General features: G+C 26.0%; 1 protein-coding gene across 2 annotated transcripts in view; it reads right to left on the bottom strand.

Annotated features, from left to right (window-relative positions):
* Positions 1–13,475, bottom strand: part of LOC107446839 (cell division cycle protein 16) — a 29,732-nt gene extending 16,257 nt beyond the window's left edge. For both annotated transcript variants that reach the window (XM_043053792.2, XM_043053793.2), the window contains exons 1-9: positions 13,316–13,475; positions 11,295–11,349; positions 9,404–9,501; positions 9,275–9,313; positions 7,008–7,124; positions 5,692–5,848; positions 2,395–2,489; positions 1,995–2,128; positions 1,817–1,896 (exon numbers count right to left, since the gene is read on the bottom strand). In XM_043053792.2, coding sequence (XP_042909726.1) covers positions 1,817–1,896; positions 1,995–2,128; positions 2,395–2,489; positions 5,692–5,848; positions 7,008–7,124; positions 9,275–9,313; positions 9,404–9,501; positions 11,295–11,349; positions 13,316–13,435 — 895 coding nt within the window. In that variant the 5' untranslated portion in view covers positions 13,436–13,475. The remainder of the gene's footprint in view (positions 1–1,816; positions 1,897–1,994; positions 2,129–2,394; positions 2,490–5,691; positions 5,849–7,007; positions 7,125–9,274; positions 9,314–9,403; positions 9,502–11,294; positions 11,350–13,315) is intronic.
* Between the last annotated feature and the right edge of the window lie 2,197 nt (positions 13,476–15,672).

The raw sequence follows: 15,672 nt of genomic DNA, 5'->3' as shown, positions 1-15,672 counted from the left end.
GTCAACAGATTATTCCAGTTTCGATAAGAAAAAAGAAGATCTAAGCATATGCGACAGAAGATGAAGTGGAGTCTCGCCCCGAACGCATTGATTGTCTGCTGTGCTCCGCGCGCTTGGCAGACACCAAGACGCTAGGCCCGGTTAGAAACGGTGGCGTTAAAAATCACGTGAGAGAGCTCGGGAACAAAACAGAAAGAACGAGAAAGATCCGCGGGGGGTTTATAAAAAGGGCCGCCGGCAGTATTGGACAAATTCAAGGACCTATCAAGTTTTTCAAGGACCTAAGACGTTTTTCAAGCACTTTCAAGGACCTAAATTTAGCAGAAAAAAATTCAAGGACTTTCAAGGACTCTCAAGGACCGTGGGAACCCTGTAAAAGTATAGAACCAGACATTTCTGAAAGCAGATCAACTTCAACTTCATGACAATCAACTTTTTACTTCAATTAAGCGAACCAAACAAATTTAATTTTTTTGTTTATGATCTATTAAAAAGTTAATTACCACGAACATACATGTAAAATTGTTGAATGATTTATTTAGAAGTTTTGAATTAAAATTTGAATATCAATGGAAGGTTAAGGTTATAATTTAAAATAAGCACAACATTAAAAATGCCAACATCAAGGTGTTTGAAAAACACATACTCAGTTATGATGTCTTAGAATATGGAAATGACAGTTTCAGACAGTGGCTTAAAAGCAAAAATGTCCCTAAAGTGTTAACAAATATTAATTATCATTGCCTTAAAAAAATATTTAAAGCTATAATTAAGGCAAACAACCTTTGCAGATAATTTCTTCGTGATATCAGGTTTAGATACCAATTTAAAATTGCAAATGACTCATACATGTTTTTTAAAAAAAATTCCGCAAAACTAATGAATTTCATCCACTAAAACATTAACAATTAAAAACCTCATGGATAGATTTAAAAAAATTTTTCGTCTAAATATATAAAGTCTTGAAAAAAAAAGTGTAAACTCATATTAAGTTGATGAGCAGTAAAAATTAGACTCATTCATTCAAATTTTAAATCGCAGTATTCCTAGAAATAATTTGGAGACAAATAGCAAAATCTTTTAATAGAAGTAAATGTCATTAATTAATAAAAAATTAAAGTAATTAATCAGTAAACACAAGGCAAAGCTCTTACTGTCACTAAAAATGAAAATTTTCATGTTAACTTATCAAGAGTAAAACAGTAAAAAGAAATAATAATTATAAATTAATAAATAAGATAATTAAAAAAAACAGTTATTAAAGCAATATAAATTTAATGCACTTGAGCTGTGTTAATGAAACTAATTTAAAGGATGAGCTTATTCACTTGTACAAATTCTAGGTAAAACTATTATTTAAAATGATTCAGATTAAAATAAAAAATTCCTTTGTAAACAAGATAAACAAATTACTAATATTTAAAACAATAGCATAAAAATAAAATTGACCAAATATTGCATGACTATAATAGAACTAACAAACTATGGTATTCTTTTTTTTTAATTTAAAAAAAAAAGGTAAACTTAATGATTTTAGGTATAACAACTATGTGAAACTTAGGATGTTGCTTTGCTAAAAAAAACCTTACTAGCATACATAAAATCAAGATAATCTTATGAATATAATAAACTTATCTACTGTTTCACAAATTAATCATTTTATAAATTTAAATTGTCATCAGAATTAATATCTAGGTACAATTTTGACATATTAACCGATCCCTAACATTAAGAGTAACTAATTTTTACTCCTAAAAAAACAAATAAGTATTGATAATTTCTTCACAAAACCAAAGTACAATGTAACTGTTCTTACCATTTGTCTTTTCCAATTCCATCAAGCAGGATATATGAATAGGTAAACATTGCAAATGGAAGGGATCTTTGTTTAAAATACTACATAAAGAAATAAGAATTATTATTTAAAAAGAAAATTTTTTTTTAATTAAATATTTATGAAAGAAAGCTATAGTAAAAAGATTATCAATGCTTACGAGGTTGTTATAGTGAAGCACTGCTCGTAATCACAGTTATAATAATACTTTTCAGCTAATGCTGTACCAACATCAAGATTACTAGCGAGAAGTGTTAATTCGGCTGGAATAACCATTTCATTAGGTTTATCATACTGAAAAAAATAAAAATAAAAACTTCAACAAAGATTACTTAAAGCTTTAAATTAGAAAAAAGGTATTCTTTGTTACAGAAACTAAACATGATTTAACTTTTAACGTCAGCAAAAACTATTAACTAGACATTAAAGAAAATAGCAGACTTAAAAACAAATAAATAAAAAGGCATATATTTTTTTAGAAGATGAACAAGAAATAAATCATACTAACTAACCAAATATTACTGTACTTTTATAACCAAGACATCATGAATAAGGTTTACCTTTTTCAACTGCGTTTCATACAAAAATTTTGTAATATTAGGCTCATCTTCTGGACATTGAGCATCAAATGGCAGTGAATTCATAAGTTCAATTTCTGAAACAATTAAAGAAATATATTATTAAGCTTTACTAGGTAAATAAAAATACTATTTATAAATTTAGATTAAATAGATGAAATAAAAATTCCGAGAAAACTTTTTACTATTGATAAAGATGTATTAAAAGGGATATGTAACATGCTCATATACTATGAGACTTATAGTACTTGCTTTTATTAAAACCTTTTAGTAAGTTCTTCCAAACATAACACATAAAATCAAAAACATAAAATTTGCTAAGAAAATAAAAATAAAATATGTATATTAGGTTCTGCTTTTGGAGATTAATATAATTTAATAAAACACTATGTGACAGCAAAAATAATTACCAATATTGCTAAGGTAAACATTACCAGCGTTAAAAAGGAATATTAAAACTTAACTATGAATTGTTTGCATATTATTGAGAAGCAATTAAATATTAAAATGATAAATATAGCTCAATGCTAAATATTTTAATCAATTCATGTAAGCAAGACCTAGAAAGATATTGTCCTAATCCATAATGCAACATTAAATGTTACTATTTAGGAAAATTTAGACCAAGATATAATTTTTCCAGACTGATAAAAGTTCCTAACTTTTCCCTGTTCTTCATGTTTTGAGGCCACCCTGTCATTGTAATGTTCAATATCCAGATAAAACATTTGATGTTACTATGCATTTTCTTCTAACAAAATATTAATAAATCTCCCAGGTTAAAATAGAAAGCAAAACTATATTTGTTTTTCTTCAAAGAAAAATAAAGAAATAAATATAACTTTCAAGAGAAAAAAACCTATAACTAATTTAATTTTTGAAAAAAGAATAACCTATTCCTTTAAATATAATAACGTGCAGCATATGAATGGTCAACATGCCCGTCTTTGTTCCTGAAAATTTGTTAAACTACATAACATGAAAAAGAAAAGTTTAAAATTGCTTTCAAACTAATTGCAGTAATTTATAGCACTAAGATTCTAAAATCCAAAGAATCTCATTTATCCATTGGTAAAAAAATTAAAGATATAAGTAGTTTATGTACAATAGAAAATTATAAAATAATTTTTTCACAAGGAAAACCCTTGCCAAACTTAATTTCTTAAAAAGAAAAAACTCTTTATTTTATATGTAAAGAAGACAAAAAGTGCAAAACTGCTAAATTTTCACTTAAAAACTAATATACATATTTGTTAATGCTAAATAAGATGTGTTCAATTCTAAGAAAACTACTTAACACCCACATGATATTCTAAAAGATCGTGAGTGGGTGAAGGCGGCGTGCATCCTGCGGCACGAGAATTTACCGTTCATTCTCTTTCTCTCTGCACAGAGAATCACATGGTTCAACCGCTCCGCTCCAGTCCACCAAGGACGCTTTGCTGTTTCTTATATTAAATAAAATTTTTGAACACACACATAAGACCCCACCAATATTTGTTGCAAACACATTTAACTGCTGAATTCCCCTTCTATTTTTCAAGACAGATTTATATTGTTCATAAACTAAATAAAAATTTCGAAAATTCATTATTCATTATTGGATATATATACTATAAGAATTGAATGCCTTATGGCCCTCTAAAGAAAACTATTTTTTTTCTTTTGCATCATACATACATTTAAAAATGTTCTGTGCCCCTACCTAGAGATGGGTACAAAATATTTGGTATCAGTTACAAACTGATACTTTGTAACTGGCACTTTTAGATACATAATAATCTTAATTTATAGAGGAAATGAAAAATCATAAATTAAAAATACCATTGTTTTTTTTAACATAATTTTCAGCATTTGAGATGAATCTAATAAAAATCAAACATATTTTGTTTAAAAAAATATATATAAATAACATATTTAGCAGGTTTTTATCATCACTACTTTATTGAAGTTAATGAAATACTAAACAAAGCAATTTTTGTTTTCTAGGATAATTGAAATGAATCTAAATTATTCAGCTAGTTCAAGAGAAAATATTTTGGGAATCAAATTAAAACAAGTTATTCCTCTAAATTGCTTTTAAAAAACATTTCAATGAAGTTAGTAAAAAAGAAATAAGATAGAATCTGCAATAGTGTACATTTTGTTTAATATATAATGCATATAACATGTTTTGCAATTTTTGTCAAAATACTTAGTAAATTTTTTTTAGATATATATATATAATTAGTTTAGCTATAATATTTAAAGAAATTCTTTCGTAATTTCGCAAAAAAAAATTATAATGCAATTTGACTTAATTAACACGAAAAGTAAACATATCGAGACTCATTTTTATGAATTATGATAATCTGCAAAGAAACAAAATAGAATCTATAATAGGTTATATTTTATTGAAAAATAAATAATGCATAAAACATATTTTAAACGCGAATATTTTCAGAAACGATAATAAAGTGAGTATATTTAATTAAACAAAATTATTCCCCATGTATAATGTTATACTTTTTCCAAACATTAAAATCTGATTGATGTTCAAACGAAAAAAAATAACATAACATTTTATCTGTTCATATCAAAATAAATATTGTAAAATTTACACATAATTAAGCAAAATGAGCAAAAAAATGCATGATAAATCATAGTAAAATGCAAACACATAATCAAGTTATTTAAGGAACTACTAAGATTGTTACTGCTTTAGAAATCAAAGTCCTAAGAATGAACCAAAGCAAACTGACTACAGACATTAATACTAAGTACAAAGAGAAACTAGATCCAAAATGGATTAATCCATTGTATCAATAACAGTTTTAAAAACGATTCACAAATCTATCAAAATCATGAATCAAAAGTATCAAAATCATGAATCAAAAAGTATCTGCTACTTTTTACAGGCTTACCTCATTGGTACACAAAACTGAATACTTATAACTGCTTCTAAAAGAACTTATTGTTGGATTCATTTGAAATCGATAAATGATACAAACATTTTTGGTGCTGCCATTTAGACACAAAGTTTTTAAGATTTTTATTTTTTAGAAGTTCTAGGAGCTTTACCAAACTTATTGTTTTGAAATTTAATTGATACCAAGGTTAATTTCACGATGTATCCCTTTGCAGTACTAAATACTTTAAAGAACAAAATATCAGATACATTGATACAAGCCAATCTCTACCCCTAACATACATTAGCTACTTGCTTAAAGCAAAAATGATCCATAATGAAAGGAAAAAAAACATAACTTGAAACAAAAATATTAATTTTTAAAAATATACCTTCATCTTTTGTTAACATTTGATGTTGGACTAGAGAATCAAAAGCATCATAACAAAAGACGTCAAGCTGTAGAGCATCTTTAAAACATTCAGAAGCAAGATTCCTATTATCCATTGCCTCATAGATTTGACCTTTTAACAGCAAAATGGCACTACTCTATAAAGTAAAAAAGGAGACATTTTTATTTGACTTATAGAATCGTTACAAAATTTGAATAGTAGGCAACAAATGAAACTAACGATAATTAGTTTTATGTAGTTTTTTATTTAAAAAATAAATTTATCAACAACAGACTTTTTATCTCTTGATTAACATTAGTTTTTCACATTATTACAAAGTGTCAACTTTTAATTCAAGCTTAATCTTCAATAAACAGGCTATATGGAAGAAGTATCATTCATCAAAGTTAATTTTTTTCCCAATAAACATTGGCAAGACTTAACAATTATCATTTCAAAATAATTAAAATAACAATTATGGTGCTTAAAAATATTCTCTTTAAGATGAAAGTGTGTTTTGGATTTATTAATTTGATGTGTTTAATAAAATTATTCTTTCATAATACTTTCATAAATGTTAAGCAGTGCAGTTAATAATATAAATGTTAAGCAGGTGGGAAAATAAACTTTTATCATGGCTATTAATTTTTTAAATAATTTTTAAAATACTTATAAATTTCTCTGTCTGTTTGCTTTTATAACTTTTCATCTTTTAGCTATATTTACAAAATATTTTATTTTCACTCACAAAAATTGTCAATTAAATTCAACACATGTTGAAGAATGATGATTTAGTAAAAGACTAGATTTATGATTAATTATTAGAAATCTGTCTAAGCAAGCTCATCACATTTTTTCTTCATCTTTTATGAAGCAGATATTAGCAGTGCAGCTAACTTTCAATATCACAATTAGAGAAAAATAAAAAAATATATATCACCAGGCAGTATTTAATGCTTACTATCAACCAGATGTAGAATTTTTTAAAAAGTATTTTTATTAATCTGCCCAATTTTTAAACTTAGCAAAATAAAATAGACCTTTCATCTTTAAAACTAATTTATATTGCAAAAAATATTTTTTTAAATGAGAAACTATCAATTTTATTTATTTACTACAGTGCTTGGAACAATTCCTTGCTAGCGCAAATTTATAATTAACATAGTAAAATATTTACTAAAATAACAAATTGTCTTTTCGCTTCAAACTTTCATGCAGCGACATATAAAATAATAAATTTTTTAAGAATAGATTAAATTTCAAATAAAACTTATTTTTGATATAATTATAATAGTAAAAAAAGAAGAAAAAATTACAAGGTTTGCATCATTTGAGTCAGACACTAAATTCTCATCTTCTGACTTGCTCATAATATTGTCATCTAATGCCACATTAAGAACATCTAATGCTTCCTTATATTCTTTGCCTGCAAACTAAAGTTATTAAATTAGTATGAATTAAAATGCTAAGAAAAATAATTATTGATCATATCAAATCAATCACGTTCTTATGGTAATGAAGAACTATGCACATTCATTAACGAAACATAAATAAAGAGAACAAATTAGACAAAAGGATTAGACGGAACATATTGTAAATAAATAATGTAAAAAATTAACAATTAAATAAAAATAAATGTATGGGAAATAGAATATCCTTAATTATTGCAATAGTTACAAATAGAGGTAGAGAAAAATAATTAATAAATATGAAAAGCCAAACTTATAGCAAATAGAATACTTTCTTTAAGTATCGACCCTGAACTCAATTCAAAATAGGACCTGCAGAGTTACCATCAGTTTTCCTCCTTGTTAGCCAATGGAGAAACAGTATTTGAGAAGAAAGTATTTTTATTAATTTGACCAAATAGCTCAATACTTAAATACAGTCACTTGTCAAAGAAAAATTGTTTTACAAGTGACTTCTAATAAAACTTCTGTAAAATGTAGAAAAGCTTTATTATCTTCAATATTTACTGCTCATAAAATATAATGCATGTACAACTAATTTAGTAATTTTTCAATAAGGACTAGGTAAAAAGTTACGCAGAATTAAAAAGATATCAATACAGGTTCAAGCTGTAGAACTAAGAACAAGACCAAACTGATTGCCTTATGATCCATGAATGAATTGATATGAATTGTTTTACAAGTGACTGATTGCCTTGAATGATCTTGCCTCCCAATACCTCAACTTCTGTAAAGAACTAACGAAAAGCCCCACAACGAAACAAAAGACCCTGGTCCAATTTTTCCAGAGTCACAAACTAATTTGATAAAGTAAGTCTGGGAAATTTTGAAAAATTGAACATTTCAATAAAGTTTGAAAAATGACAATTTTGTTCTCTTTTTTTTCAGTCTAGTGTTGATGTCAGAGAAACACCTTAATATCTACCAATGAAAATTTGCATTACTACTATCTATGAGTTTCTAAGATATACAAATTGTCTCCTGATAAATGACAACAACTAAAAGCTATAAAAAATATTAAATAGTAATTAACATTTGAACGTCGGTTACAAAAGGAAAAATTAGAAAACTTCCAAAAACACATGATTAAATATAAGATATGGGTACCACAGTAAAAAGACCCATATTTGAATATCTACTTTCAAGAGTGGTGGTTGTACTATAGTCTCGTTTCAAAACAAATAAAAATTATTACAAGACTAAAAATTGTTGTTCCTATGCTTTTAAAATAGTTCAGTTATTTAAAAAAAATTTTTTTTTTTTTTATTTTTAAAAAAAAATATAAAAGGAAAAAAACAAGAAATTGTTTTAGTCCTCACATTCAGTGTGTTATAATTTTTATCAAACAAAAAGAACATAACTTCTTTTGTTCAAATAGAAGTGAATTAATTTAATGAATCATGTCTTAATTTCTTGCTGAACTATGCAGTATAAAAACACAATAATTGAAACTATGCAGTATAAAAACACAATAATTAAAAAATAAAAAAAAGAATAATATATTCTTTAAGCAGAATCGTATATTCATTAAGCAGATGATCAATTTAGTATACAATTTTACTTTCGAAACACCTTGCTTATTAATCTGCATGAAAATTTAAGTTTTTATAACAAATTAAACAGATATTTAAAATTTCAAAGTGATAATAAAATTATGTCAGGGGCTTAAGTGGATTGGAGTGAATGAAGGTTTAAATAGAAAAAGAAAGAGAAAAGTGGCTATACTCTTCAAACTCAAGTGTCATTATATATTAAAATAAGAAAATCAAACATATATAAAAAAAAAAGAGGACAAAATATTATAAATAAATAAGGCTTTTTTACCAAGAAACTACAGTATCAAAATTAAATTTGAAAGTCAAATGTCAAATTATACGGTTTTAATTACGGTTTACGGGTTAATGTGCAATAATAATGATTTTTATTAAAGAAACACAGCTTTGGATCATGTTTCCCTTCATCAATGCTTTCATAGTTAGCCCAATTCATAGTTAGCCAATAGTAATCAAGTAATTCTTTAAAAAATTAATCTCTAAGCAGTTGACATTATTCCATGACCATTCTGATATACATATATAATATAGATACAAGATACATCAAAATTAGTGACTTACATGACATTTAGCAGCTAAATACCGGCACTCTACATCAGTCTAAAGAGAATATATATAAAAAAGGGTTAATCCTTTTTATTATATTTAATTAACTAATTAGATGCTCTAAGAGAATACAGTATATTTTACCTTGTGTAAAGTCCTAGATTTGATACAAATGGCAGCTCTGTGGTACTGCCCACTGTAATATAAGCTTTGTGCAAGCCAAAATATATCATTGGCTTCATCTTGGAAAAAAGAACAGAATAAATATTGATATAGATTATTTGCATTGATTATATTTATTTATAAAAAAATATTAGTAAGGCTCTTAAGAGAAGCAGTATCATTAAATCTTCTAAATATCTTTTTATAATTTTTTTTATCTTTATCTATTTTTTTATCTTTATAATTTTTTTTACTATGCACATTTAAAAACATTTTCCTCTTAAAATTACTAAAACAAGAAGGGATGGAAGGTTTTTCTCTTCTTCAGCAATAAATTTTACACAGTATTTTCTAAAAACATTGTTTTTTAATATTTGCACATAATATTGTTTTTCTAGTTCTTATCTATTTTGATTAAAACTTATTATTGGTATTGCAGAACAGAGTTTGTAAAAAATTAAAAATTAGCTTTGTATGAAATATAGCATGGACAAAAGTTTATTATTCAACTAGTCAATCAAACACAATAAAGGTAATAAAGAACTAACTAGCTACACAAAAGATGCTAAAGCTTTAATTGAATTAGTAGAAAAGAAATGAATTTATTGTGTCTACTAGAAGGAAAAGTTATGCTATTTTGAGAAAATTCCATTAACAGTTTATGAAATTTGATGTCATCATTGTCTGCATGAATGCCAAAGAGTAATATTTCCTTCTTGTTTGTGAAAAAATGTGGATATTCATTGTGTGATTCAACTTATGACAAAATGTAGACATTCATGTTTATTTGAACTTTACAAAAACATGTAAGCAAATTTTGATATGCTTTATAGTTTATAAATTTTAAATAGTCATATTTAATGTACAGGGCATTGCATATTGACGTATGTCAGCGTAGCTGAGTGGTTAGAATTGTCCTCCTTGCGAGAACGAGATACTAAGTTCGAGATACTCACAACTCGAAGAAAGTGCAATCTAAATTTTTCTTTATTATTCCTGTGTCTCCTAAAAGTTTCTAGAATGTATAATTCACCATTTTCTGTTCCCTTACTCAGTTCTAGAAAAGTTTAGGTGTTTAAAGAGGAAACGAGAGTTGCTTTGTTCCCTGTACCTGTGAAGTTTCCTAAATAATCCCTTTAACTTTCTGGACTGCTTTAGATTCCTTGTACGTAACAATAGAAAATTTTAAATAATAAAGTGATAATACAATAGAAATTTTTTTTTTAAAAAATCACAATTTTAACAAAAACTAAAACATTAACTTTATATGGAACAACAGCAAAACTTCACAACTACCTATATCTACACACAAAAACTATTTACAGAACACGCAAATAAATTTATGATGGATGTTCACTGAGGTTTTTAAAAAAATTGGGTATTAATTTAATCATTTGAAGTTTTAAAATTTGTAACTAGGACATAAATTTTATCATTAACCAAAAAGTATTAATTCATTGTATACTACAAAGACACCTAAACTGTATTTTTGTATTATGTAATTAATGTAGACACTTAAATTGCATAACTTAACTTATACTACAGGTAATTTTTATTAAAATATTTGCAAAATAAAATGAAATTAAAAAAAAAAAATAATAATAAAAGATTTTTAATTCACATAATACTGAAAGAAAACACAAATAATTTAGATCAAAAGGATAAAACTTCTTTGAAAAAAATGCGCTAAGAAGCAGCAGAAATTTCAGAAAAAAGTATCAATACAAGAAACAAATGAAATAAAAAAAAAAATAAAAATATGACCACCGAAGCCGACGTCTTCAGGGGGTACCGGCCCCGGTAGCCATTANTTTTTATTTCACATAAAACATTTTAACAAAATAGACACCTAAGACATAAAAGTGATTCATACCATTTGACAGTGACGCTACTTTATCAGCCCAAAAAATTGCCGCTTGATACAGATGCTAAAAATATTTATAATAGAAGAAAATTAAAAAAACAATTAACAAAATAGTACATAAATTTTGTTTTTGCATAATGAATTCCTAAGCACTTAGGGATATTAATTTTTATTTATTTTATACTTTTTTATAGTAAATGATTTGATAATCCTGATGAAATTAATTTGTAGCCTACAAAGTGAATACTATCAAAGAAATTTTTATCTTAAATTTAGAAAACTTGCTAGACTTCAACTAGAACTTTAACAAATATTTAAAACTTATTAAGACATTTACTATGCTTGTAAAATTTATATTAAGAGCAAGGTATTCTAATTAACTATTGAATGTACCTACTATACATATTTTACTGTGAGAAATTTTTATTAACAACTTTAATTGACAATAAAAATAACACTAGTTACATTACATTCTTAAAGACTATTTTATTACAAGTTCCATATTAAGACATTACAAGTTTTACTTACAAGTTCCATAGTAACAAACTTGCATTTAAATAATGCAAAATCTTTAATAGCAAAACTAGGATAGAAGAAAAGTGGCTTGTAATTTGATATTGTTTTAATCGTCTGTAAACTTTTTTAAGCTATAACATAAGAGGAATAATTAACTGCATATAATAAAAACTATAATAATCTAAATTGAATTTTTTAAAGAGGAAAATGCATATTATATATATTGTCTTTGAATTATTTCTCTTTCTAATCAATTAACAGACTTAGAGCTTTCTACAGTTATTTTGGTAACTTTCGTACTTGCTTGAGTCACCTACTACAAACATGTATTATTATAATTCAATGTTGTAGAAGATTACATTGTAAGTAAAATTCTAAAAAAAATATAAAATTGAACATATTTTTAATGGAGTTATTCATTTGCAAAGTTAAAGAACTTATTGCTTTTCATTGGCATAAGACATAGGTTCCCAATCTTTTAAATGTCAAAACAACATCCCGTTGCTAAAAATAATAATAATAATAAGCAAGCAACTAAAAAGATTAATTCATTTTAAGTCTTATTTTTAAGATATTCAAAATATGTCTAATGTTGGAAAAGTTTTTTAAACTAATTATGATTAAAACAACTCGTGCATAAAATTTTAAAATTGTTTACTTGAAAACAAATTCATCAATATCACATTGCAGTTTAAACAAAATACTTGGTTAATAAATTTTTTTTCAATATTTTTAAAAAATATGAAATAAGTAATCTCGTTTAAAAATATAATTAAGTCAACCTAATTATATAAAAGTAAAATAGAAAAAATATTTAGTACAGCTACGATTAAATAAAACATCTCTTTTGTACAAAAAAAGGTAATGATATCTCAAAATGACATTAAATAATCTATTTAGCTGTAATCATAAATTCACATTGAGCCCCTCAAAACAAAACTGCCTCCTTCCATCAGTGATATGTTCACCTTTTATGCTTAAAAAATTTTGTCACATTAAGAAATAAATATTTAAAAAACAATGCTAAAACAGGAAGCAATAAAAGAAAATTTTCTTTTTTTTATCTCTAACACCTTTAATGTGCTATATACTTTTTGAAAACAATTTTTTTTACTTGAACAACTAATAACAAGAAATTTTGAAAACATTTATTAAACCAATAAGAAATGGTATAGAAAAAAAAAGATTTATCTGGTATTATAAAAAATTAAGTTTACCATTATAAAGACCAAATTATACTACAATTGAATGTATTAATACTGAAAGCTCAAAATTTATCTATTGTAACAGAAAGCAGAAAGGTCAATTGATTAGAAATCTAGTTTTATGATGAGTAAGAAAATAAAAAACTAATAACTACAGTGAGTGGCAATAAATTATGCTTAAAATTAGAATAAGGGAATCCAGTTCGTGTAAGATTAAATGAACAGAATAATTACAAAATCTACAGTTAACCGGTGAATTGTAAGTTACGTTTTGGCAGTATAAAATATGTATGTCAAAAAGTATCTAACCATTTCAATATACTTTCGCACTCGTTGTCTGAGTGCATGAAGATTAACTTGACTCGTTGTACTACTCTCATTTTTGGGAGAGAAAGTCTGTAAACTATTCTCTTCACTTTCACCTGCCATTTGATTTGATTACAAAAACAAACTTTTAAGAAGCAACAGCAGAAAAATGAAAGTCGAAGTTATTTTTATTTTGATAAGTAGCTGGCTTTTGTCATTAATGCAAATTATGAAAAGTTAACCTTTTCTAAATTATAGATGGCGCTTAAAACAGTCAGATACAGTGAGCATATCACTTAGAGAGCATTCTCACTGTATGCAATTGTCTCACTGTAGACCACTATCGCGAGAAATAGCGAGAAAATTTCTACACGGGAAAATTTTACTCATATTTCCTCGATGTCGATCAAAGATCCGTGAACCGCCTTTAGTGAGAATGGCTATTTATGTATGCCTGTTGTTGATAGTTGGTATAGTATGGAAGCTATATCGAAACTAAACTACATTAATCATGGTGTTAAAAATAAGCATTGCGTAAACTTAAAAGCGTATTTCAGGTGTTATGGAAGAAAATACGCAATTGTTTATTTAACACTTTTCGCCACTTTTTTTGTTGACTTGTCACAAAGAGTTTTATAGTTTGAATTTTTTTTCATTGCATGATAAAGATAAAAATAAATTTTTAATAAACAAGTTTGCCATGTTAAAATAATTATTAATTAATCAATTACTTTTTAGTTAAAACCATTGCTTTTTAGAATGTTTGAAATTTTATTCCCAAGTCGAACACTGTTACATTGTTAATTTCCTTATATATTGTGAAATGATGAGTTAAATATCTTTATTTTCATTTCATGAATATAGACAGATGTTTTTGATATATGATTAATTATATTAATTTATAAATGATAGCAAATAGTTAAAAAATAAGCAACAATATGGTTTATTCAAAGCGTGTTTACGTTAAATGAAGAACAGTGCTTAAAAGGTGTTAAAATTTTTATTTATGAAGTTTTTTAAAAAAAATGTGAACATTTCCTATTGGCTCTATGAGCTTATACAATGTACAGAAATATTTTAATAGTTAAGTGTCATACTTAAAGTGTTGAATTTGATATATTTCTGTATCTGTATATATACTTGAATATTCATTTCAATTGAAAAGGGCTTAAGCGTTTTGAACTATAATTTTTTTCTTTTTTTAAAAAATAATAATAATTAAGAAAGATATTAAATTATTATTTGAAAGCGGTTATAAGTGAAATATTTTTCTATTCTTGCTCGGTGATACTGAGATTTTTTGATGCAGGTATTGTTACGGAAATCTACCCATTAAATTGTAAACATTTTCAAATGAAATGATTTAAGTTTTAAAGAAATATTCAATGCTTAATGTTTTCAATGTAAAGTTAACTTTTTTCTCTTATAATTTTAGCTTCGCCTGCTGGATAAACAAGCTTATCTACCAGGAAGGAGCTATTGATTTTTGAGATTGGGTGCTGCACAATGCAAATGGAAATTAATATTCTGGTAGAAAACTGGGAGCCATATGTTCGATCCTGAGGAAACAAAACAACTGGACGTTCTCTTTAAATCTGCCGGAGCTGAAAGTTTGAAGAAAGGTGCATCCCTGCTGTGTGTTTGTGTGATATGCATTAATGTCGCTGACCATTTTATAAAATCTTTCAATAAAGCAAAGATTTTCTGTTTATTGCTCTGAAATATAGTTCAGTTGCACAAAAACAAAAAATTGAATTGAAGAAAAACTTTAAACTGTATGAAATGACTGTAAAGTTTTGAAATTTTTTTTAATTTAAAAATAATAATAATTAAAATGATAACACATGGTCCTACTGTTGCTTTTAGAAAAAAAAATTATTTTATTTAATTACAAATACGTGTTCTTAACTTATATTTTAACAAAAGAATATCGATAAGCTTATATTAAACAATGATGGTAGGAATGTATAGCTTTTATAGTTGAGTGAATACTGAAAGAAAACACAAATAATTAAGATCAAAAGGAAAAAACTTCTTTGAAAAAAACGCGCTAAAAAACAGCAGAAATTTCAGAAAAAAGTATCAATACAAAACAAATGAAATAAAACAAAAATACGACCACCGAAGCCGACGTCTTCAGGGGGTACCGGCCCCGGTAGCCATTAAAAACAAAACCATTTCTATTTGAGGGAGAAGCAAAAGCTTAAAATATCTCCCTCAGTACCCCTATGGTTTTGTATAGAGGTCCAGGAAAAACAAGATACATTCAAAAGAATAAACAAATTACGAAAAGAAAATCAATAAAAATCATCAGAAAATTAAAAACTCACAGTCACAGGTCAAGAATCAACTTCAAAAGC

Source organism: Parasteatoda tepidariorum, chromosome 5 (assembly GCF_043381705.1).
Source record: "Parasteatoda tepidariorum isolate YZ-2023 chromosome 5, CAS_Ptep_4.0, whole genome shotgun sequence".
NCBI classification, from domain to species: domain Eukaryota; kingdom Metazoa; phylum Arthropoda; class Arachnida; order Araneae; family Theridiidae; genus Parasteatoda; species Parasteatoda tepidariorum.
Note: the sequence above shows the minus strand (reverse complement) of the source record. Positions and strands in the feature narration are given on the sequence as shown.